General features: G+C 37.4%; 1 protein-coding gene across 1 annotated transcript in view; it reads left to right on the top strand.

Moving 5' to 3' along the window:
* Window positions 1–25,860, top strand: part of ATP11A (ATPase phospholipid transporting 11A) — a 184,308-nt gene that overhangs the window by 138,001 nt on the left and 20,447 nt on the right. The window contains exons 20-26 of the mRNA XM_044669325.1: window positions 433–687; window positions 4,233–4,398; window positions 11,352–11,454; window positions 12,387–12,532; window positions 15,016–15,075; window positions 16,599–16,726; window positions 22,232–22,367. Coding sequence (XP_044525260.1) covers window positions 433–687; window positions 4,233–4,398; window positions 11,352–11,454; window positions 12,387–12,532; window positions 15,016–15,075; window positions 16,599–16,726; window positions 22,232–22,367 — 994 coding nt within the window. The remainder of the gene's footprint in view (window positions 1–432; window positions 688–4,232; window positions 4,399–11,351; window positions 11,455–12,386; window positions 12,533–15,015; window positions 15,076–16,598; window positions 16,727–22,231; window positions 22,368–25,860) is intronic.

Genomic DNA, 25,860 nt, shown 5'->3' with positions numbered 1-25,860 from the left:
CTCTATTGGGTCACACAACTAGAAAGTGCCTGAAGCTGGATTTGAACTTAGGTCTTCCTGACTCTTATCTACTGCACCACCCAACTGCCTCCTTAATTTCTCTCTCTCTCTCTCTCTCTCTCTCTCTCTCTCTCTCTCTCTCTCTCTCTCTCTCTCTCTCTCTCTTCCTCCCTCTCCCTCATCCTCCTCCTCCCTCGCTCCATGTATGTAAAATACTTCACAATTTGTAGTTCTTTTTTTTCCAACACTTGGAAAAAGTTGAGGCTAATAGGAGAAACATTTTTTCTTCTTTAATGTTTTGGCCCTCATTTTGCCTTTAAATCCCTCAGGCCTAAAATGTTATATGAATTCCCAAGACTGGCATTTTGTTGTCCCTGTTTGATTTTTTTGGCAATATTTATTCTTTGTTTGACTCTTCCCCCAATCCCTCAGCCTCCAAGAGAAAGCTGCAGACACTATCGAATCCCTCCAGAAAGCAGGCATCAAAGTTTGGGTTCTCACTGGAGACAAGATGGAGACAGCATCAGCCACCTGCTATGCCTGCAAGCTTTTCAGGAGAAACACCCAACTGCTTGAGCTGACCACCAAGAAGATTGAAGAGCAGAGCCTGCATGATGTGCTCTTGGAACTGAGTAAGACCGTCCTGAGCTACAGCAGCAATAGTGTGTCCAGGGACAGTTTCTCAGGGCAAGTAACCCGTTCATTCTTCAATCTCATCAAATGTGCGTTAACGGGAGTGAGAACAAAACAGTTGAAGTGAAGGGCAGCAAAGTGGTGTGGTGGATAGAGTGCTGACCCTGAAGTTGGGAAGACTCATCTTCCTGAGTTAAAATCTGGCCTAAGACACTTATTAGCCAAGTGACTCTGGGCAAGTCACTGAACCTCAGTTCTTCATCGGTGAAATGAGCTAGAGAAGGGCATAGCAAACCACTTTAGTACAGGCAAAGCTAGGTGGCTCAGTGGATTGAGAGTCAGGCTTAGAAGCAGAAGGTGACCCTGGGCAAGTTGCTTAACCCCTATTGCCTGACTCTTACCGCTCTTTTGCCTTAGAGCCAACACACAGTATTGACTCTTAAGTTGGAATGTAAAGGTTAAAAAAGCAAACCGCTGAAGTTACTCAAATGGTCATTGAGCCAGAGGCTGTAATTAACTCTAATCTGTCCTGATGTTGTAGTACTGCTGGGTCCATCTTGTTAAGTGCATACTATTGTGCACAAAAGACATGGTGTAAAAGATCCCAAATGCCTCTGGGAAAATTGTCCTAGGAGCAGGCTGCAAACCCAATGGAGTTCTCACCACTTTTTGTCTTGGATACTTTTCTAGGGCTGTGGAGAGATGAGCCACCTCTCCTGGTTTTCTCCTAAAATGGTACTCCACCTCCATCCTGGTGTTCAGAACCATTCAGATTTGTGCATAGTTGCTACTGTGGTGTGGGCTACAAATGATATATTACTGAGGCAAAGAACAAATATCCAGGCTCTTGAGTATGTGCTGCTCCAAGACCTTGTAGCCCTTCCTTTGTGAATCATTGTTCTTCCTCTTTGGTTCAGCAGACACGTATTAAGCACCTACTTTCTGAAAGACTCTAGCCCATCTCGCCCAAGACTAAGCTGAGCTCTTCAAGTCTCTTTAAGTCTCCTTAAATCTCTTTAAGCCTTCTTAAGCCCCCTTTCCTGTCTCAGCCTCTGGTCTATCACCCTTGACCTGATCAAAATATTGTTCTCGGCCATCCAGATGGCCTGCAGTCCTTCCTTCTGGCATTTCCTAGTAGATGTCCTCTGCCTAGCTTTTCTCTTATTCCTCAGCACTCTACTCTTTTAACTGTTTTCCTCCAAGCTGAGGCTCTCTGGTTGGTCAGCACATACTAAGTTCTCCCCAGCCATGTTGATTAATGTTTTTCTAAGAAACTGATTACTCATGGGCAGTTAGGTAGCACAGTAGATAAATGTGTCAGACTTAGAGTCAGAAAGAGTCTTTTTTCTAAGTTCAAATCTGGCCCCAGACACGTTCTAACTATGTGACCCTGGGCAAGTCACTTAACCCTGTTGGTCTCTGTTTCCTTATGTGTAAAATGAGCTGGAGAAGGAAATGGCAAACCAGTTCAGTAATGGAAGAAAAGAAAGGAAGGAAGGAGAGAAAAGAAGGAAAGAAAGAGTGGGGAAGGAACAAAAGAACAAACAAATGAATTAACTGATTGCCCAAACTATCCTTACCTCAGATTGAATTTTTCCTAAATGGAATATTTGTATCTAATTCACTTTCTTCACGTAGGTGTACTACTTCTGTTCCTTCAGAGCATGTTAACTCTTCCACTCTGAGCCTATATCCCCAAGCCAAAGTATGCACAGTCAAATTTTGTATCCTTATTTACATTCTCCTAGTAATAGAATGAATTGATCTATCAGCAGCCTGTTACGGGCATATCATTGTGTTAAATGAGAAATACAGAGGTAAAGATGACACAGTCCCTGCCTTCTGAGAGCTTCCATTCTGTCAGGGGATACTATGTGTACATATATTCAAATATATACAAAATCTAAGATGAATATAAGCTACATTTTTTGAAGGAAGCTCCAGCATCTGAGACAATTAGGAATGGCTTCATGCCAAAGGTGGTAGGTTTTTAATGAAACAAGAGGTAGAGGTAAGGATGAGAATTCATTCCAGATATGAAGGGTGGCTAGTACAGTCATGAGGCATGTGTGAAAAACAAGAAGATGGGCAGCTTAACTTGAACAACATCATTTGAGAAAAAGAGTCATGTACAGTAAGCTTAGCAAGATACACTGGGGCCAAAGAGATTCTAGAGGCAGTAAGGAGCCATTAGGCTTTACTGAGTTAGGGGGATGGATGATCAGCTCTGCACTTTATCACTTTGGTAGCTGTATGGAGAATGGATTGGTAAAGGGAGGTAAAGGGAGAGCCTTGGGGTAGGAGGCTATTATAGTAGTATAGGCAAGGTCTAAAACAGGATGGTGGTTTGAACAGAGAAAGACAAATGCAAGAGATAAGGATGATAGAATCTTTCTGATTGGAAGATTCTATTGGTTTGGAAGAAAATAACCATTATTTTTTTATCCTTCCCCTCCCCTCCAAGTAGCTTCACTAAAACTTAAGAACACAGTAATGAAAGGAATGATAGTCTCTGCCATGAGTTTTGGACAATTTAACTCCTTATTGTTCATTATCTGAAGAGTGAAGGGTCTGAAATAAATGATCTCATAAGTCACTTCCAGTTTTGACATCTTTCCATCTTGGTGCTAATTGATTGTGTCCACCTGCAAGGTTAGTTAGTTAGTGGTAACTGAACAACAGACCAGAGTTCCTTGAGGGACAACTAGTGGGAAAGAGATAACAGATTTCCTTAGCATCAGAGAGGACCACTGATTTCACAGAAAAAGTGACCCTCTAGATTTATGGACTTCAGAACTCAACTCAGATGAAGAAATGACTTAAGCAGTTATAGCAAATGTAGGGGGTGGGTACAGAATAGAACCAGTTATAAAATAGAATCAATTTGATTTTCTCTCTGGTATCTGCCTTTATTTACATTTAGTCCTTCTATGAATGGGCCCTTCATGCTGCTTCTCATTTGTTGCTAAGAAAAAAGTCTGGAATAAGAAAGGTGATTTGCTGGGGGACAGGTAGGGAAAAGCGAGTAATTCATGGTAAAAACTTATGTGAAAATGACTTATCAATCAAAGGCTGGATATGTGATAGAACTGTTTTTCCCATTAGTAATGAAAACTGTGCTGTGATCTGTATGTTCTTTCACTTGGTCACAATTGTGACTAGAGGCACATGTTTATGAGAGAGATGGCTGATGTTACAGTCATTTGCCATGGGATGAGCTCATTTCTTAATCTTATTAATACTAGACTCTGACCAATATAGAATACTGAAGAAATTCTCCAAAGATAGAATAACCTGAGAATTATGACTTGGACTGGAATATAGTAAAAGACATAAAAACTTTTTAATACTATAAAATCTGTAAGCATTTATGTTTACTCCAGAAGAAAACTATTGGAATGTTTTTTCAATTTAAATTCCATGAAAAAATTAAATTAGAGCACAGTTTAAGAAAACAGTAAGGGCTTGCATCAAGCACTGGAAAGAAATATTGTTCCCTTCAGCCCATTAGTGTATGTAGTCCTTCTGTAGACTCCCAAATAAGCTGTGTCTTTCTCAAAAGATAAAGATTTAGTGTTTCTTATTTGTGAATCCTGCAGACTTTCAAATGAGATACAAGATTATGGTTTAATTATTGATGGTGCTGCATTGTCATTAATAATGAAGCCCCGCCAACCTGGAAACTACCGAGAGCTCTTCCTAGATATCTGCAGGAACTGTAGTGCCGTGCTCTGTTGTCGGATGGCCCCTCTGCAGAAGGCACAGGTTAGTGTATTTTTTCTTCGTGACTTGACAAGCTGGAATCTCTTTATAGAAATATTGGAAGTCATTACTCAGTTGTGACAACCTTTAATCATTTTAACTATGACTTCTGTCAGCACCCCACCACCACCAAATGAAAAATGGTGGCAAAAAATTACATCCTAAAACTAGAAAGCATGAAAATCTTGCTGATGAATGTAATTAGGTAATGACACATTAAAAAAAAAGGCACCTAGCTGTGCCTCTGTCTGTGATTTGTGTCTCAAACACATATCTTTATTAGATAACCAGTAAATGAACATGTTTAATTACACTATTTTTTCATGACTCTGTAGTAACTAAGAAAATGCTGTGTACCCTGTAGAGTTTCTGTAAGTATTAGGTAAATAGAATATTAGGATCTCACTATACAATGGTTCTCTTCCAAATCAGTGTTTCTGTTGTGAGGATGTGATTCTGTTCAGTAAGGTTTGCAGAACCGCTGTGGTAAGGTGTAAAAAAAAAAAACACCTTTCAGCAAAATATTTACAAAAGGATGGAACTGACTTCTTCCTGCTAAAGAATGTACATCATGTAAAATTTTTTATCTTTCTATGTCCTTTATTCTCTATATAGGGAAATTGGGTCTATATGACTATGATGTTATATGTAGTTTTATTTTTGCTCTTATAAAATGTTCTGTACCAGACAAGTGCTCTTTTATGAAAGCTGCTATCATTGTTAATATTTTTTTAAATTCTTCACAGGTTCAAAAAGAAAACATGGAATGGAAATAGAATACATGGATTGGAAATAGAATATAATCATCTTTATTACATTTCCTCTCCATAAGCCCTTTTCAGTTTTGGTAGCTGGGAATCCTATATACTTCTTATTCTCTCAAGAGTGCTGATGTATGGAATATATCTAAACAACTTACCACAGTGGTTCTGCAAACCTTACTGAACAGAATCACATCTTGATAACTAGATTTCACTAAAAATTACAAAGATATGCCCAATTGAGTTTAATCAGGTATTTTGGGTTTGTTTTCACAAGGACAGACTTAATTATAATTCAGAAGAGATGAAATGTAAAGTGCTTTGCGTAAAAAAGAATTCTTTAATTTCTTTAATTTATCAGGGGACCTGGAAGTCCTCGTACCATAGAGATGTGTAGGGATTAACCAGCTCACAGTGACAGGAAGTAGGAACCAGGACCCCCTTCCCCCCTCCCCCTACCGCTGAGCCAATGTCAATTGCAGGCTGGCAGTTGCTGGCAGTTGGGGGAGTCAGTTGTGGACATTGAGGGCTGGCAGTTGTAGGGAAGTTGGCTGCTGGGCATGAGTTGGTTGTTGGGGGTTGGTTGCTGGTAGGTAGGGGATCAGGTCTGTGGCAACTCAAATAAAAAACAAGAGGCAGAAACCAAAAATAATTCAGTCACAGGCCTATTACCCACCTTTGATAAGAGTAGAGATGAAATTTTGCTATGGCATCATACACCATTCCTCCCCCCTCAAGGTATTGAAAGATTCAAGCAAAATATTCCTTCTTTTGAGGTTGAACCAATTGTGATTATTAAAAAGCTAGAGAACATTTTTCACACATATGATCCCAGATGGATTGATATTGAAAATTTGCTCCAAGCTTTTTTGACAGAAATAGAGAAAAATAAAATTGTCTCTCTTGTCAGTCAGCTCAGGGGAAGGAGAGCATTGGCCTCTGCATGACCCAAAATGGAGCCCCAACAGTGAGCAAGATTACACAAGACTATGCAGACTAGAGAGGCATTATTAATCACAATGAGAGCTTACCCTGATAGGCCTTGAATGTGGATGAAATTTGAAAATCTTAAATGAAATCCCAATGAAAACCTGTCCCAATTTATGGATAGACTTATTGAGTATGAAGGTAGATATATAGACCTGGATCTTGCCAGAGAAAGGGATGTCAGACAAATAAGGAGATAGTTTGTGAAAAACTATTGTAAGTGGTCAGAGATTATTTTAAGACCAATTGTCCAAATTAGGTTAATATGGGATTTGATGAGTTGGGGAGAGTAGTAGTTTATGTATTTAACAGCCATGAAAAGAAAGATGAAGAGAACAGTGACTTAATAGAGACATTAAAAGTTTAAAGGATGAAATTGAAAGAGAAAAAACAAATCGAGCAGTGGCCATAGCCTCTTTGCAAGAATACACAAATCAAACACCAATGTGTTACTTCTGTGGAAAATAGGGGTCATGTAATGTTAATGTAGAAACTGGAACCAGGTACTCAATAACATAAATTTTAGAAATAATGGGAGTTCTAGGAATAACAACTTTAGAAATAATAACAATTATAGAAATAATAAGAGAAACACATTTAGAAATATTAATCCAAATGAGGCAAATGATAATTTACAACAATATATCCAAAATAGGGCTCATCCACACAATTCTCAGGGTAGAAATCCCCCTCAACGAGAGGAACCCCAGAGAAATGGCCAAGGACCATATTCCCACAACTAAACACCAACCCACACTACCAGCAACCAATCCCTCAAAGACCAACTCACACCTAGCAGCCAGCTTCCCTGAAACTGCCAGCCCTAACTGTCCTCAATTCCTTGACCAACTGTCAGCAACTGACTCTCCTCACTGTCTGCAACTGACTCTGGCCCATCAGGGGACTCCTTGTTTCCTACTTCCTGTTATTGTAGGCTGGTTAATCCCTACACATCTCTATGGTAATAGGACCTCCAGATCTCCCATTAAATTAAAGAATTCCTTTTTACATTTGTAAGCCATTAAACCATTTGATTGTCTCAAATTCTAAAGAATGCCAATAGTCTGTATTTATGTAAAATTGATTTAAAAAACATTTAATTTTCTCCTGGCACAGCTATCACCTTTAATAGGAGAAAAAAACACTCCAACAATATATCCTAACATCAGATGATAATTTATTTTTACACATATTTACAATGAATTACTCTTTTTTTCTTCATCTGTCCCTCCCAATATTCAGCTCTGATCTCCTCCTGCTAGACTTCTATCTTAGCAACAAATGTGAAACAACCTGAAGAGCTCATTCTATAGAAGGACTAAATATAAATAAAGGCAGGTTCCAATGAGAAAATCAAATTTTTTTAATCAAAATTACATAAATGTGGATTGTTGACATTCTTTAGAAGTATTTCAATTTCTTTCAGAAATGAATATGACCCTTTAAAAGTCTATAAAGACCAAATGGACAAAAAAAAACAGGGGGCAGCTGGGTAGCTCAGTGGATTGAGAGCCAGGCCTAGAGACAGGAGGTCCTAGGTTCAAATCCAGCCTCAGACACTTCCCAGCTGTGTGACCCTGGGCAAGTCACTTGACCCCCATTGCCTACCCTTACCAATCTTCCACCTATAAGTCAATACACAGAAGTTAAGGGTTTAAAATTTAAAAAAAAAAAACATAAAAGACCAAGCCGGGGCAGCTGGGTAGCTCAGTGGATTGAGAGCCAGGCCTAGAGACGGGAGGTCCTAGGTTCAAATCCAGCCTCAGACACTTCCCAGCTGTGTGACCCTGGGCAAGTCACTTGACCCCCATTGCCTACCCTTACCACTCTTCCACCTATAAGTCAATACACAGAAGTTAAGGGTTTAAAATAAAAAAAAAAAATTAAAAAAAAAAAAAAGACCAAGCCGTAATTTAATCAGTCATTACATGTGACCACATTAACAGAACAGGAATTTAAGACTACCTTAAAGAACCAAGCAGTGTCAATGTAATACTAAGATAAATTTTTTTCCTTCAAACTAAAATTGTAAAATCTACTTATAATTATTTGCATTTATACTCTTTTTGCACAGTTAGAAATTATAGTAACATTATTTGAAATTTTTAAAAATTTAAAAAAATTACTTAAAACAATGAACACCTCTGATCCTGATAACAAATAAGTCCAGATTAAATAATTAAATTACCTTCAGTAAGGATCTAATTTTTATTGACACAGGCTTTTACTGTACTTAGTTGAGGGCAAAAAGAAACCCAAATAATGAGGTTGATTATATATGTTATATAATATATGTTAGATATGATATGACCTCTAACATCGATATTCCTTAACTGTATATTACCTTGTAATACAATATTATCATTACCCGATAGCCCTTTGGTTCTAAGGTCCCTAGGAACCCAGGTGGATTATAAACTAGCCTAGTGCATAAGGAATCTTCAATGACACATACCAACCAAGGAGAATACAAACACAGAAATCTATTTAGGAATTGCAGATCCACACTGAAACTGGACCTGAGTGATGCTGATACCACTATTTCCTATTATTCTAATCCCAATATAAGTTGTGATGACCCTAGCTCCTTCTACCCTCAGAAATTTACTATTTCCAGTTGAATGACCTCTTTGCCCCCTCCTCTTCTCTCTACTCCTAGCCTCCATCTACATGGGTTCAGGACTTTCTTACCTCTTCATCTGTAGATGAGAGCTTGGTGTTCCTAATATTCTACCTCATATCTTTCCTTTATGTCCCTTTCCATGAGAGGTATATAGGTATGTCTCTGAAAATGTTGTGTGCCTTGGATCTCCCCAGAACTGATGAAGCTCCCAGCCTTGGACAACACCACAGGACTAGGCAGTGCTATATCACTGCATGTCACAAGGTCAGTGACAGCGTCTCCTGTGGAACAGAGCAGTACCAAGGAAAGAGTCATGGATGGATCTCAAACTGGAGGATACTATCTAGGTTCAAGTTCCAGCTTAGCTATATACTATCTGGCTTCATCACTCTGAGCCTCAGTTTCGCCATCTGTAAAGGAAGTTGTTGGACTAGAACACCTCTGAGATACCTTCCAGTTTTAGGAGCTTGTGGATTAGTGTCTTGGGTATGGCTAAGTAGGATGCTGTAAGACTTTAGAAGTCAGGAATCTCAGGATCTTAGAAAAGCCACCTGTACATTTCTTTTAGTTTTGAACTTAGCCTTTCTCCAAGATTTTTTAGTTGAATGAGTATAATTATCAGATTTGGTATATTTTCTGGAGAAGGGTGTCCTGCCAGCAATTCCTAGAGTGTCCTTATTTTGGCCGTCCTTAAATATCTCTATCAGTTCAAAATGGATTTTGGCTGGCAGAACACTTTAATCTGTATAAGCAATGGTCTTGCTCCCTGCCTTATATCCATTATTGAAACTGTTTATTGAATGGTTTCTTTATCTTGTTTATCCAAAGGATACTCAAACATAGCCAGCTGCTTGGTCTGAAGAACAAAGGGAAAGACATTTCAAAAACATTCTCAGTTAAGTGTATCCCTTTGTAATTATTTAACTATGATGATTGACACCTTCACTTGATTTGATAAAAAAAAAGTATGGGAATACTGAGCCTGAAACACCTACTGACCAGCTGCCCAAGAAATGCAAATTCTTCTCACTGTCCTCTAAAAATATGAAGGCCTAGAATCATGAGCTAAGGTGCCAGCAAAGCTCTGGCCGAGGAAAGCATTTTAAGAGAGCTGTGTGCTTTACCTGAATAGGGAACTGCTCATTTCTTGGCCTTTGTTCCTCCCAGTCCACTTTTGTAATTGCCTTTGTTTCCCCTAAGCTTGACACACTCCAAGATATGCTGATGGTTTTTCTTGGATCCTGAGATCCCTAATTTCTAAAATCTCACAGCATCCTACACGGCCCTACTCAAGACAGTAGTCCACAAGCTCATTAAACTAGAAAGGACTTCAGAGGTACTCTATCTACAAGATTCATTATACTGATGGCAAAACTGAGGCCCAGAGTAATTAAATCAAGGTCAGACAATTAGTGAGCTGGCATTTGAACCTATATAGTGTCCTCCAACTTGAGATCCATCCAATACCCTTTCCTTGGCACTCCTCTGCTCTCCAGGAGTGTCTGCCACTGACCTCGTGACACAAAAGGATATAACATTGTCTAGTCCTGTGGTGTTGTGTAAAGCTGAGAGCTTACTCGGTTACAGGGCAATCCAGGGCACACAACTTTCTCAAGAGACATGCCTACATACCTCCCATGTAGAAGGCACAAAGGAAACACATGAAGTAGAGTATTAGGAACACCAAACTCTCATCTGCCTGTCTTCTTCCTCTTGCTCCTTCCAGCACACACCTGCTCCTATGTGCATATAGTACCTAGGCTACTCTAGACATAGACCAGAGACTCTTACTCTTCTTGCTTTTATAGGCTATCTATAGCCCGCCTTAGAGTGGTATGGAAGTTGATGCCCTTGTTGGACTAATTCCTTGTCTCCCTGAGATATATTGATCCCACGTACTAAAGGACTTGATGGGGTAGCTCTGAACATGAGACCTTGAAGAGAGAATTTCAGAAATACTTGAAATCTTTTAATAGTAGTCTTGCAACTTGAGAGACTATAAAGGATGTAGCATCACACATTGGATATAAATGGAAAGGACTTACCAAGAGGAAAATGTGCTAAGAAGATATTTCCTTGTGACAAGTTTGCTTTCTAAACGTATGATAAAGCTGAAAAATAATTTTTCATTAAGCAAAGTTTCAGAAAAATTTTCATTATGATTCTGATTTTTGCAGAACATCTTAGAATAACAAATTGCTGATATTGCCTACGTTTTCCCATATGGATTCAAAGAATGAAGTATATAGTTAAATAAAAAAAGGTGTTTCATTTATGTAATTTTTCCACCTTTAGAATTTTCTGACAAGTTCCCTCCAGTGTGTCTACCTTAGAATTCCCACCCCCATTCAAAGGATACCCTTTTCCTTCATGGGGAAAATGTACTGTATAATGAATTACCACAGGACCGGTTATTTGTATCTTTTGTCATTGAATGACCACCATTATACTCAGATTCAAATCCCTTTTTAAAAGCACTTTGACATAATCATGTTGCTGTTGCATAGTCACTGGACAAACTGAGAGGAGTATATATATATATAAAACATAAAGCAGGATTCTATCTTTGTTTTCTGCTTTTCCAGATCGTTAAATTGATTAAACTTTCCAAGGAGCACCCTATTACTCTTGCCATTGGGGATGGTGCGAATGATGTCAGCATGATTCTAGAAGCACACGTAGGCATAGGTAAGCTTTTTTTGCCTTTTGTCCACAAACTTGGATAACTCTTGTCGCGTTGCAGGGTGCAAATTAAGACAAAGGTAGTATTAAAAAATGTAAATGGTATCTTTTGAAACCAGAAGCAGACATTTCCTCTCTAGAGAATTTATGGATGAGAAGCTATTAAGGAGTTAAAAATCTGCATCAGAGGAAGTCAAAGCTCCATCTATGTATCCCCATATTTTGGAAACACATGTATCATTTAATATATGGACATTTAATATAGGTACCTATAGCATTTATTTTTTCTTAAGTTATTTATTTTTTACAAATAAAAAATCATATAATTTTAGGATAACAATAATATGATCTGATCTGTTATAAATCTATAATAAATTATAATAAACATGTTTATCCATAAAAAGCAAATTTTCATATTAAGCTAAGTTCAAAAATCTGTCTTCTTTTTTTCCTTGCCCCAAGAAGGCAGGTGGTATGATATAGGTTGTACATATATTATTATACAATGCATATTTCCATGTTCATCATGTTGTGAAAAAAGACACCTATTGCTTACACTAGAGAAAAATTCATAGAGGAAATAAAGTGAAGAATGGCATGTTTCAATTTAAGTTGAGAGTCATTTAATAGTACTTGCCCAAGTGGGGGCAGCTAGGTGGCTCAGTGGATTGAGAGCCAGGCCTAGAGACAGGAGGTCCTAGGTTCAAATCTGGCCTTAGATACTTCCCATCTGTGTGACCCTGGGCAAGTCACTTAACCCCCATTGCCTACCCTTACCACTCTTCTGCCTTGGAACCAATACACAGTATTGACTCTAAGACAGAAGGTAAAGGTATAAAAAAATATAGCATTCACCCAGTGTCAAAACTTCCTTCTCTATTTGTAGAATTAAGTGTAAGTCTTTGCTAAATGCATTCCAATATATTGTTATCTTCTAGGTGTCTTTGGAAAAGAAGGTCGCCAAGCTGCAAGGAACAGTGACTATGCAATTCCGAAATTTAAACACTTAAAGAAGATTCTCCTTGTCCATGGACATTTTTATTACATTAGGATAGCTGAACTTGTGCAATACTTCTTTTATAAGGTGAGGAAAGTTTCCATGCTGTTATTTCTGTTTCAATTGAATACTACACGAATGATGGAAGTAGCTCATTTGTTGAAATGGCTTGAAACAGTAGGGACAGACAACCTAAAAATAGAAGTAACTACATGGAAAAGAGATAGCGAAGTATCTCTTGGAATAATCCTCTTTTCACCAAGGAAAAACTTTATCAAGTTCTCCTCATGTCAGTAGGAAAATGTGAAAGTTATTATCATTCATTAATCAATTATCAATGAACATTTTAAGGACATAATATTGGGAGGAGAGTTAAATTTCTTTTAATAACTCTTTTTTTCTTTTGGGTCTCCCATTTCTTCTCATTATATATTTTAATACCATGTAGTGGAGTGGAAAAGAATAATCAATTTAGAGTCAGAAGAAAAGCCAGGCTGTACAACCTGTCATTTACTCTCTGTGTAACAATAGGCAAGTCTCTTAACCTCCCTGGCCTCCATTTCCTCATCTGTATAATGGAGATGATAATATTTCTACTACCTCCTTCAGGAGTTATTGTGAGGACCCATCCTTTTGCCCGTCTATTCATTACATCATTGCTAAAACAATCTTCCTAAAGCACCAAATGATGTCCCTTCTTTGCTCATAATTCTCCAGTAGCTTCCCATTGCCTAAGGGATGAAACACAACCTTCATAGTCTGGTTTAGGTGTCACTTCCTACCCTAAAACTTTTACTAGTCCTATTGTTAGGGCTCTCTTCCTATTCCTTGTCTTGTATTTATCAGTTTACTCTTACTCTTTATAGCTGGTACAGTGGATGTTCCTTTAGGGCAGAGACTATTGTTCATTATTGTCATCTTCTCTGTACCATACTTAACATGTGATAAATTTAATTGAATGGACATTCAAGGCCCTCCACTCTGTAGATTCAACCTGTCTTTCCAACCTTATTTCATACTGCTCCACTTTGTGTCCTTTATGCTCCAGCCAAGCTAGATTGTTAAGGATTTACAGCTCTATGCCCAACCTCAGTCCTTCTGTCTGTGTATGCCTTGCCTCATATACAAAAAGGACTTCCTTTGTATTTCTACCTTTTGAAGTCCTTCCCTTCCTTGCAAGAAAGTTCAGATTCTGCCTCCTCTCAAGAAGCTGTGAATTCAAGAGACCTTCTTCCAAGTTTTCCCCTAGTAGAAAAACTCCTTCCTCCCCAGTGATATCATGCCTGAAGTGTTTTATCCCTCTCTTGAGCCTTTCCTATATAGTTTTTTCATTCCAACTCATATTTTATATATTTGTATATGTCTTTCTTCTCTAGTAAAGACAATCTGCTTGAGGGCCCATCTATGTAATTTTTCATCCTTTTATCCCCAAAAGGTAGTTAAGTGCCTTGCACAAGGCATTTAAATACACATTGATCAAATGAATGACCAAGGTGTTACATAACTACAAATGTCAGCCAGATTTTTTTTGTGTAATCGGCCTGTAAACCTTTATTTTTTTATGTGTATGTATGTATGTATGTATAAAAAGAAATGTTCTAACAAAGCATTAAACATTAACAAAACATTAAAATGTTTTAAAGAAATAGAAATATTATTACATGTATTTCATACATTTATATATGTATATATGTGTCATTTTTATTTTTAATTAAATATTTTCCAATTACATGTAAAATATTTTAGCATTCATTTTCTATAATTTTTGACTTCTGAATTCTCTCCCAACCTTTTAGAAAGCAAGCAATATATCAGCTATGCATGTGAAGTTATAATGTCTATATTTTGTTCATATAACATCCATTATGTAACAAAATAAAACATACACATACCAAGAAAAATCAAGTTTTAAAACATGTGTTTCAATCTGCACTTGGAGTTCATCAGTTCTCTCTCTGGAGGCAGATAGCATTTTTCATCATGGGTCCTTTGGAATTGTCTTAGATCATTGTCATGATTTAGAGTAGGTGAGTCTTTCACAGTTGATCATTGTTACAATATTGCGGTTATTATGTGTACAACATTCTCCTGGTTCTGATCACTTAACTTTACATCAGCTCATATAAATCTTCCCAGGTTTTTCTGAAACTTGCCAATTCTTTTAATACAAGAGTGGTCCATCACAATCATATAGTAAAACTTGTTCAGTCATTTCCCAGTTGTTGAACATTGTCTTGATTTCCAATTCTTTGTATTGGTAAGCATTAATTAAGCACACACCCTGGGTACCAGGCACTGTACTAAGTTCTGGAAATACAAATACAAGTAAAAAGAAAGTCCTCGTTCTCAAGGATCTGACATGCTAATGAGGAACACAATATATGAGGAAGGTGGTAAGGACAGGGAGCTGAGCAGAAGTCTGCAGCCTGGTCAGAAATGAAGAGACAGCTGGTCTGCTCACTCTTGAGTGGAGATTCCCTCCCATACACAACTCCCTAGAACCACCTGTATAAGGAGAACCACACGAAATGCATGCTTTGACTGATAAACATTTTTCATTTATCTTTCAGAATGTCTGCTTCATTTTCCCTCAGTTTTTATACCAGTTCTTCTGTGGATTTTCACAACAGGTGAGTTTCAGAATCTAAATAAGGACCTTGCCTAAACTTAATTCATTTTTTCCCCAATATATTGGGAGAATGGAAGTAGGCTGTCATTAACATGCAGGAGATCACCTTTGCCAGGAGAGTTGAAGGAGGAGATGGGAAAGGGAAGGTATCCTCCATCATGATCACCCTCTGAATTGTATGTGTATATTTCCTTACATCTACAGAATCCTGGGGTAGAGGAATAGTTGGAAGAGAACCAAGACAGCATCTTACTTTAGTGGGTCTCTCATTGAATTTTTTAGCTTCCCAGAATACCTGGAAGTGTGTTAAATATTCTGATGCTTCTTGTGCAAACAGGAATGCAGCCACAGGTATCTCTACTAGATCTGGGAAAAAAGGAAACAGGACAGCTTCCCCATCTTTGTTTGTGGTACTTCCTCATCTCAAGAGTCCCCACATGCTTTAAATCCAAATTCCTTTGCTTTGCCCTTTTTGGTGATTGTTGTTAAGTATATACTACAGTGAGACAGATTGTCCTAGGATGATAGTTGCAGGCAGCTCCTTAAGGATTATTGGGAACCATTCCTTTTTAAATGGACACTCCACAAATCAACATCATTGGGAACAATTTTAATTCTGGACATTCTGGTGACTACTGGTATTTGATCTATTAGTATGTGCTAAGGTGAGATAGCCATCCTGGGATGATAGGATGAGGAAAATTCCTTAAACATTAAACATTATTGGGAATCTTTCCTTTTTAGAACTGTAGGTGAATATATTGGCAATATCAGGTCCAATTTTAGTTCTAACTACATAAGAATTTAGATGAAAGCTCTGATTAGAATTTACTTTGTACACAATGTCCTGAAAGTGCTAGCACAGTTTTAAGCAAGCTATTCCTTACAACTGTTGCTATATTCTCAGGACCATAACATGTGTGGTTCTTTGTAGAATTAAACCATTCCTACTTATGGGAGATATACCTTTTGATTTTTTTCTTAAACCTTTACCTTTTGTCTTGGAATCAATACTGTGTATTGGTTCCAAGGCAGAAGAGCCATAAGGGCTAGACAATTTGGGGTTAAATGACTTGCCTGGGAGGGGCAGCTGGGTTGCTCAGTGGATTGAGAGACAGGCTTAGAGATGGGAGGTCCTAGGTTCAAACCCGGCCTCTGACACTTCCCAGATGTGTGACCCTGGGCAAGTCACTTGACCCCCATTGCCCACACTTACCGCTCTTCCACCTAGGAGCCAATACATAGAAGTTAAGGGTTTAAAAATAAATAAATAGATGAATGAATGAATGAATGAATGAATGAATGAGTGAGTGAATGAATGAGTGAATGAATGAATAACTTGCCTGGGGAAATAAAACTAGGAAGTATCTGAAGCCACATTTGAAACCAGGACCTTCTGTCTCCAAACCTGGATCTCTAGCCAACTAGCTGTCCTTTGAATTTTTTTTTTTTATCCAAAAGTGTATTTATGTATTATGTTGTTTTAAAAAGAAAAACATTCTTTTTCTTTCTTTGTTTCTTCAGCCTTTATATGATACAGCGTATCTGACGCTGTACAATATCAGTTTCACTTCCCTCCCCATCCTCATGTACAGTCTGTTGGAGCAACACGTCTCCAGTGACATGCTCAAGAGAGACCCTTCACTGTACAGGTAAAGTCACTGAGAAGCAACTCGGCAAAATGGGTTGTTGAGGGCAGCTGCTCCTAGCAAAGATTCCTAAGCAGGAAGTCATCCAAGATAAACAATGGACATTTATTATATGTCCATGATTTGTGTCACAATAAACATGTGCATTATGATAGTTTATTTTACATTATATTTTATACATATTATACTTTGTGTCTGGTATTTTCTGATAAAGTTATGATTCTAAAACAAGAATAATATAACTGATATTTATGTTACTCTTTCAGGATTGCACAGTGATATGTGTCCTTAAAAGCATTTGGCCTCATAGATTCTCTACTCTTTCCCCTAAAAAAAAATTGAAAATATATTGCTTCAAAGGGGAAAAAAGATTATTTTTTAACCCTTACTTCCCATTCTAGTGACAATTCTTGTATAGAAAGGCTAGGGTTTGGCAAATGGGGTTAAATGACTTGCTCAGTGTCAAACACCTAGAAAGTATCTGAGGCCAGGTTTGAATTCAGGTCCTCTTGACTCCAGACCTGTTTCTCTATCTATTGTGCCACGTAGCTGATCTGAGAATCGTTTTCTTTTGTTTTGTTTTTTTTTAAAACCTTACCTTCTGTCTTTTTTTTATCTTTTTATTTTTTCCTGGGTTACATGATTCTTGTTGTCTCCCTCCCTTCTTCCCTCCCCCTTCCCAGAGTTGTCAAGCACTGGGATGGATATAGATATAGATATAGATATAGATATAGATATAGATAATAGATACAGATATAGATATAGAGATATAGATTCAGATACAGGTATAGATATAGATATAGATATAGATATAGATATAGATATAGATATAGATATAGATATAGATATAGATATAGATAATCACTCAATTCTATTTCCATATTATTCATTTTTGTAATAGAGTAATCTTTTAAAGCCAAAACCCTAAATCATATACCCATATAAAAAAGTGATAAATCACATCTTTTCTAATGGGTTTCTATTCTCATTGTTCTTTCTCTAGAATTGGATAACATTCTTTCTCATAAGTCCCTCAGAGTTGTCTTGGATCATTGCATTACTGCTAGTAGCAAAGTCAATTACATTTGATCTTCCCATAATGTTTCAATTACTGTGTATATGTTCTCCTGGTTCTGCTTCTTTCACACTGCATCAGTTCATGTAGGTCTTTTGAGTTCTTATAGAAATCAAGCAGTTCATCATTCCTTATAGCACAGTAGTATTCCCTCACCATCATATACCACAATTTGTTCAGCTATTCCCCAATTGAGGGGCATCCCCTCATTTTTCAATTTTTTGTCACCACAAAAAGTATAACTATGAATATTTTTGTACAAACTGAACCCTTACCATTTTTTAATCTCCTTGGGATACAAACACAATAGTGGTATTACTGGATCAAAGGGCAGGCATTCTTTTAAAGCCCTTTGGGCATAATTCCAAATTTCTTTCCAGAATGGTTGAATCAATTCACAATTCCACTAACAATGTATTAGTGTCCCAATTTTGCCACATCTCCTTCAACATTTATTATTTTCCTTTACCATCATATTGGCTACTCTGCTAGGTATAAGGTGGTACCTCAGAGTTGTCTTGATTTGCAATTCTTTCATCAGGAGGGATTTAGAATATTTTTTCATATGATTATTGATAGTATTATAAAATAAATGGGCAGATAGAGAGAGAGAGGGTAAGGGTAATCTGGATACTTCCACTGCTAATTTGGGTAACAGCAGTGGTAGTTCAGATATGTGACTAGAGCAAGATCACCTGAGTCTTGGCACCTAGCTAGGTACCACCTCCCTCCTTTATAACAGTGCCCAGGCAGGATCCTTCAGGTCAATGGATGAATATCCCTGTCAGGTCCCACCTGGGGTTGATTAATGATGGTTATTGGGCTCTATTAGCCTTGGACACGTTTATCTGACTGCATTGCTCCCTTCCCAGAGAAGTTATGAAACAACCACTCCAGGAAGGTACTTGAATAACTTTATGTATATTTTAGCAAAGGAGTATTGAGAAATGGGAAAGGAATTGGGAAACCCTAAACTAATTATGATAATAGTAAACCTTCAGAGCTGTAGGCAGTTAAGTGATTCTGGCTTGTTAGCTCCTCTGGCTCAGCCTGGCCACAGCCATACCAGAGCAAGCAAGCTGCTGTTAGATGTCTTCAGTTTCTTCTTCTTGCCAGATGTTGTTATGCCTTTACAGCCTTCAGGTACCACCCCTTTCCACCCACTTTTTCTTCTCCTGCCCACTTCCCGGATCCCTCACAGGCCCTGGGAGACCTAGATATCTACAGATGATTTGAATTCCTAAATATCTAGGGGACAGTAAAATAAGAAGATTGATGGTCTGGGTACAGGTTGGCAATGTTAATCAGGTACAAGACAGGAGGTTCTTGCAAGGTTGAGCCAAGCAAGTCTCAGATCCCAATATACCAGGATCCACAGATCTCAGGTCCAAGGGAAAGGAAAGGAACCAAAAACCAGGGCTGCCAGGGTATTTATACCCCCCTGGCCAACTGCCTTCTCCCCTGTCCTCATGGCCTCTGGGAACATTCTGATGTCCAACGGTCTTCACCTGTCAATCAATGGTGAGACTTCTGGCTCCCAGAGTTTCAATATAACAATAGTTTTGATTATTTCATCTGAAAACTGCCTATTACCTTCTGTATTAAAATCAATACTGTGTATTTGTTCCAAAGCAGAAGAATGGTAAAGGCTAGGCAGTTGGAGTTAAATGACATCCCCAGGGTCACACAGCTAGTGTGAAGCCAAATTTGAACTCATAAAGATGAGTTCATGATAACAAGCCCAGTGCTCTATCCACTATGCCACCTAGATGTCCTCTCTAATTTTTATTCTTTCATAGTTTGGCTCTCTAAAAGTGACTGCTACTTCAGGTTATGGATAATCCTTTAGGACTCTACTTTTTTTTAAACCCTTACCTTCTGTCTTAGAAGCAATACTAGGTATTGGTTCCCAGGCAGAAGAATGGTAAAGGGCTAGGCAGTGGGGGTTAAGTGACTTGCTCAGAGTCACACAGAGAATTGTTTTTTAATGGATTTTTTCTCACTAACTCCCTTTATCCTAAACAGAATCCTTCTTTTTCTTTTTTAACCAAACTGGACCTTCAGTGTCATCAGAATAGAGAACTCTCAGTATGAAAACTCCATCAACCAATGCTGATCAGAGCTTGCTCTGTGACTTAGAATCCAAGAATGTTACCAGCAGCACTAGGAGAAGTTAGGTGACTTGCCCAAAGGCATATAGCCAGTATATGTCACAGAATGGAACTTAAACCTAGATCTTGACTCAGCGGTCATATCGTTTTGCTTTTCTAAATTCTACTTAAGGAGGAAATTGGCAGACTTGGTGTTACCATCACAATTTTTGACAAATGTGATGACTTGCTTTAATTCTGTGATGGATGAAGGAATCTACTGACTGCTTTCTGTGTTACTTCTTCTAAATAATAGCATATATATAGTCAAAGAGGAACTTAGACTAGTAAAGCCCAGAAATAAAGAATTAGATTAGGAAAAAAGGCCAGAAATCTCCAGGGTGTTACTTGTTGAGCTAGCAAACATTTACTGGATTCATGCATAAGGTTGAAAAGAAATAAAATTACATTTGTGAGTATATTTGCATATGTGTGTGAATGTATATATAGAGAGATAATCATATATATCTGATTATAATATTTATACACAGGTTTATACGTAATATTGTGCATATATATACACACATATACACATAAGGAATACTGAAATGCTCTTTTCATGAATTTGTAAAAATCATATATATTGAGAAGAAATAAAATTTCTTCACTTTTCCAGTTAGCAATGAACAGAATTGGCATACAACATAGAACAACATGTTATAGTGGAGCCCTAGGATTGGGACAGAAGATTTGGGTTCAAATCGCAACTAGACCCCCTAATACTGAGTAGCCATTTGACTTTAAACAAGTTAACTTTCTGAGTTGCACCGTTCTCATCTATAAAATGGTAAAATAATATTGGCACCAGTTAAAGTAACCTCCTGTCCTTGTGGCAAAGTGATTTATCAACCTTGAATTGTTATTTAAAAGTAAGTTGTTTTGTTGTTGTTATGGAAGTGTTGTCCTTCAGTCAAGTCCAACTCTCCATGATCCCAGTTTCTCTGTAAAGATCCTGGGCTGGTTTGCCATTTCCTTTTCCAGTTTACTTTACAGATGAGAAAACTGAGAACAACAGGGTTATTAAGTGACTTGTCCAGGTTCACTCAGCTAGTGAGCCATTATGATCACTCGCTACTGAACAGATCTGAAGGATTGCCTGAACTCAGATGGACTTTTAGCTGGAAAAAGCAACTTGGTGGAGACTCCAAATTGTTGGACTTCCTTTCAAAAGAAAAAAAAATCAATTAAGCAAAACTATTTTAGCTTTGACAAACAAAAGTGGTAATACAGAATGGGAACCACCAAGATGGCAGGACTACACTTGAAAACCTGACCTACTTCCTACCACCAAGCATGAGACCCTGAGGCCCCTCTCCTTTTACAAACAAGTGTATACATTCTTATATTCTCTAAAGTATGTGCTTTGGAGTTCATAGTTAGTTAGGAGTGAGCTCTCTGGGTTTTTTTAAAATTCTATATAAATAATTAATTTTTTTAATATGTATGTATGTGTATATATATATATATTTGAACTCAGGAAGATGAATCTTCCTGATTCCAAGTCCAGTGCTCTATCCACTACACCACTTGGCTACCCAAAATGGAGTTATTAGGAAGAAAATTCATTAAGGAGGTATGGTTTGAATAGGCCTTAATAGATGTAGCAAATTGGGAGAGGGCATTCCATTCAGGGAGAAATTTCTATTTCATATACATTAGAATCCTATTATAAGGTCTTTAACTGTTATACAAATTTGGGTACACTGGATATCCAGCTATGACTCCTCAAATAGAGATAGAAAGTTAATAAATGAGTGCACAGCAGAGTCAATAAAAATGGAAGATAGAAAGACCTGACTGAATCCTACCTCTGGCACATCTTTTAGCTATGTTACCATGAATAAGTCACTTCAGTCCTCCATTTCCCAGGCACTCCCTTTAAGCTTATGAGCTACACACAAGTTACTGATTCACATCAGTAGGAAGAATTTCAGCATCAGATATTCCTCACTTTTCAATGGAATCACAACAATCTAGTGAGGGAAGAGCTAATCATATTCCTTAACACCAGTATTTTAGGATAAAGAGAAGAAGGTGGGAACAATGAGGGTAGGAAGAGAAGCAAGGAGCAAAAAGGGGAGGGGAAGGCAAGCTAAAGACAAAACAACCCCACAGAAAAATGTGTCAACAAGTAGAATTAAGAACGTTTATAAAAACAAATCCATGGGTAGAGTATCCTACCTTGGGAGAGGACCTGAGAATTTTTAAAAATTTTTTTAAATGTTCATAGATTTTAATTTTAATGTGGTTTTTTTTAATCTTCTTAAATTTTGTTTTATAAAGGGATATTGCCAAGAATGCTCTACTCCGCTGGCGAATGTTCATTTATTGGACATTCTTAGGCGTATTTGATGCTCTGGTATTTTTCTTTGGTGCTTATTTGATGATTGAAAACACATCAATGACCATCAATGGACAGGTGAGTATTTTACTTTACTTGATGCTGAATTTAGAGGAAAAGAACTTTACAATCCTGAATGATCATTTTATCAATATTGAAATTCAGGATTGCTTGTGAAGACTTCCACTGGGTTTTCACATAATAGAATGATACTAGGAAGAATTTTGTGTCTTTATTTAATAGAGATACTGAAATAAAAAGCAAAATATCTTCATGTTGAGAAGTTGATAAATGGAGTCCCGTGTATAGCAGTGCTTTGATTGTGGAGAAATAGTTTGTCTGCTATGTTCTTAACTTGTTTTGTAACTAACAATTCATCATTAGCTGTTTATTCTCTGTCCCAGGTAAGTTATTAATATGCTTTGCTTTGTTATTAGTGGAGTATTATTTCATACTTAATATATTTTCATTTTCCCACATAACATTATTTTAATAATATTCTTTATGCAGTTAATGGATTTGTTTTTTATAAATGTTCTTCATTCTACTTGTTGATACCTTTTCTGGGGGGTTGTTTTATTTTTATCTTGCCTTTTTTTTTTCCTTTTTGCTACTTGCTTCTCTTCCTACCCTCAGATAATGACTACCAACACACACATGGTAAGAGGATTGTGGTTTTGTCCCTTTCTCTGTGTTCTTGGACCACATTACAAATAAAATATTTCTCGTAAATATTTTCAAATGTGACTTTTTCAGTGTGCTTTGTTAGTTTAACTATTTATAGCTGCTGCTTCCTTTCCACTTGCTTTTAGGAATAAAATTGTCTTGAATAGAAGATCAAGAGTATCTGTGTATACATTTGACCATCCCACTTAATGCTTTTTCTTGTGTCTTTTCCCTAAACTCAGCTGAGAGAGATGTTTGGGAGGGGGTGTTTTATTTGTTTGTTTGTTTGTTTGTTTGTGATGCTTAAATTTCACTTGGCTTTAATAAAAAAGATAAATGTGTATAGTGATGGCAAATAATATTCAATAGAATATTTTGTGCTTAGGCTGCAAGTGAGAATCTTTCGAGGAGTTTTATTTAGCTGTGATGTATAATAAGTAATCCCTCTGAATAAATAAATCAATATTGCTTAAAGGAAAAGTTACTTTCTGCCATCCTCATCCCTTAAAGTGAACCAAGTCCATGAGATTATAGATTCAGAGTTGGAAGGGTCCATCTAGTCGAGTATCCTCATTTTACAGATGCAGAAGCTAAGACTCAATTGAGGAAGACCTGCCGAAGCTCATGTGGGTAATTCTTATCAGAGGTTTGGTTTAAATCCAGGGTCTTCCAACTCAGATACAGTATTCTTTCTCCTCCACTAGGAGTACTTTGATGTGTTTTGTACCATCTTTCGACTCACCTAGCTATTTACCTTATTAGGGTCTGTTGGATTGAAATACACTTGCCTTTTTTCTTTAACCCTTACCTTCTGTCTTGGATCGATACTGAGTTTCATTTCCAAGGCAAAAGAGTGATAAAGGCTAATATAAGGAGGATATTAGAAAAATAAGTATTGTTTTATTAATTTAGAGATAAGAAGTAGGGAAACTGCCTTGAGGAAAAACTGGAGTTTGAAGCAGAGCTGAGACAGTATATCAATTCCAAATGTTGACAGTTTAACCGTCTTTCTTGACAGTTACTCTTCTCTTGGTGTGGCAGTTTGACAGTTGGTCTCTGGCAGTTGGCAGAGTCGCTCTCAGGGACTTTTCTCTCTCAGGGCTGGAGAAGGTAACATCTTTGCCTCTCTCTCTGAGTGAAAGACCTGAAGGAACATAGTGTTTTCTTTTCCAACTGTTACTGTTTATAGATTGATTAAACTCTGAGAAGACCAAAGAAACCTTGGTCTTTGGTTTGGACTCTGAGTATGTTAAGGCTCAGAGTCCTAACTTGATTCTTGTCGAGACTCAACAAGATAGCCTTTGTTATTTTTATAACTTAAAGGTGAAGTTATATTAGTGGTAGTTTTATTTAGAATAGTATAAATTTGGGTTAGTCAGATCAGGGAAGATTAGTGTAGCCTATGAAACACAGGAGAAGCGGTTCCTTGCAGAACCAGGGAGTTTTATTTGGGTGGAGTTAGAATCCCTTAGAATTAGAAATCCTTCTTTATCCTTATATATTTTAAATAAATAATTTTATTTTTCTATAACAAGAGTCTCTTTAGCATTCCTTGTGCCTGGTCCTGAAGGGAAGTTCATCTATGAGCTTCACTTCACTTTATCACTGAAGATATTTTTGATTACATCTATCAAAAGTATCAGAAACAATTTTGAACCTTTATTTCCGTAGTTTTTGTCCTTTATTTTTGTAGCTTGCACAAAATTATTTTTACACTAGGCAATTGGAGTTAAGTGACTTGCCCAGGTTCACTCAGCCCAGATCCTCCCAACTCCCAAGTCTAGCTCTCTCTCTCTACTGAGCCACCTAACAGGCCCAATACAGATGCTTAAATGCCTGTGACTGGTCTCCTAGATCTTGTTTTAATCTTGTTTTCATCCAGATGTACAGAAGTTCTGTTGTCTTTCTATGTGGTTCAAATCAGTTGCACCGAGTTGATCTGTTGAATTATTCAGTTCCTTTTTCTGCTCACTCTTCTGATCTCTCTATTTCCAATAATTTCTCATTTGTCTCGGAGTTCCATGTCTTTGGTTTAACAGTTGCCATGATCCCCAAAAGCCACCTGGCCTTAGTAGATTCTGACTAATCATGTAGTATTGAATGGGGCTGTTTTTAGTGCTTATGTAATGGCTTCAGAACTTGCTTATGGATCAAGCTATAAGTAAGTCACTTGCATGCAACTCAGAGATGAGATATTACTCATACCTGAAAACCCAAAATATCAAGAGAATCACCACTGATGTTGAAGGATAAAGTTCCATATGAATGGAAAGTGATTTGCAAAATGCAAATAAGATTTTCACTGCTTTTATTTTTTATTTTTTTAACTCTTCTATCTTAGAATTATCAGTTCCAAGACAGATCATTGAAGGCTAGGCAGTTGGGGTTAAGTGACTTTCCCAGGGTCACATGACTAGGACGTATCTGGGGTTAGATTTGAACCCAGGTCCTCTCAACTACAGGCCTGGTTGTTTTTCCCCTGAGCTACCTAGCTCTATTTTAGAAGAGGATTTTTATTTTTTTAGAAGTTGGATATGAATCTCCTATTTCAAAGGCTGATGGCCAATCCCCGAGCCACATAGTCAATAATATGTTGCTGCATATGAAATACTTTTTCTTAGTTGTATGTTGAAGATATAACGTTTTTTAACCCTGTATGCTATTATAGAATCCAGAAAAGCTAAAGACTTCAAAATGGAAGACAAATTGATTGGGTGGTTCTTTTTCAGGATAACCAATTTCTATGTAGTTTGGATCACTTGAGACCAACTTGCAATATGTTAATAGAATAGTGATAAAAGTTTAAGTGAATGGTTTCATCAAAGATATCTGGAATAGCCTAAAGCATACGTAATGCTCCTTTGTTAGAAGAAAAAGATTGATCCTGAAGACTAATGAACCCTCT

Source organism: Gracilinanus agilis, chromosome 3 (genome assembly GCF_016433145.1).
Source record: "Gracilinanus agilis isolate LMUSP501 chromosome 3, AgileGrace, whole genome shotgun sequence".
Taxonomy (NCBI): Eukaryota; Metazoa; Chordata; class Mammalia; order Didelphimorphia; family Didelphidae; genus Gracilinanus; species Gracilinanus agilis.
Note: the sequence above shows the minus strand (reverse complement) of the source record. Positions and strands in the feature narration are given on the sequence as shown.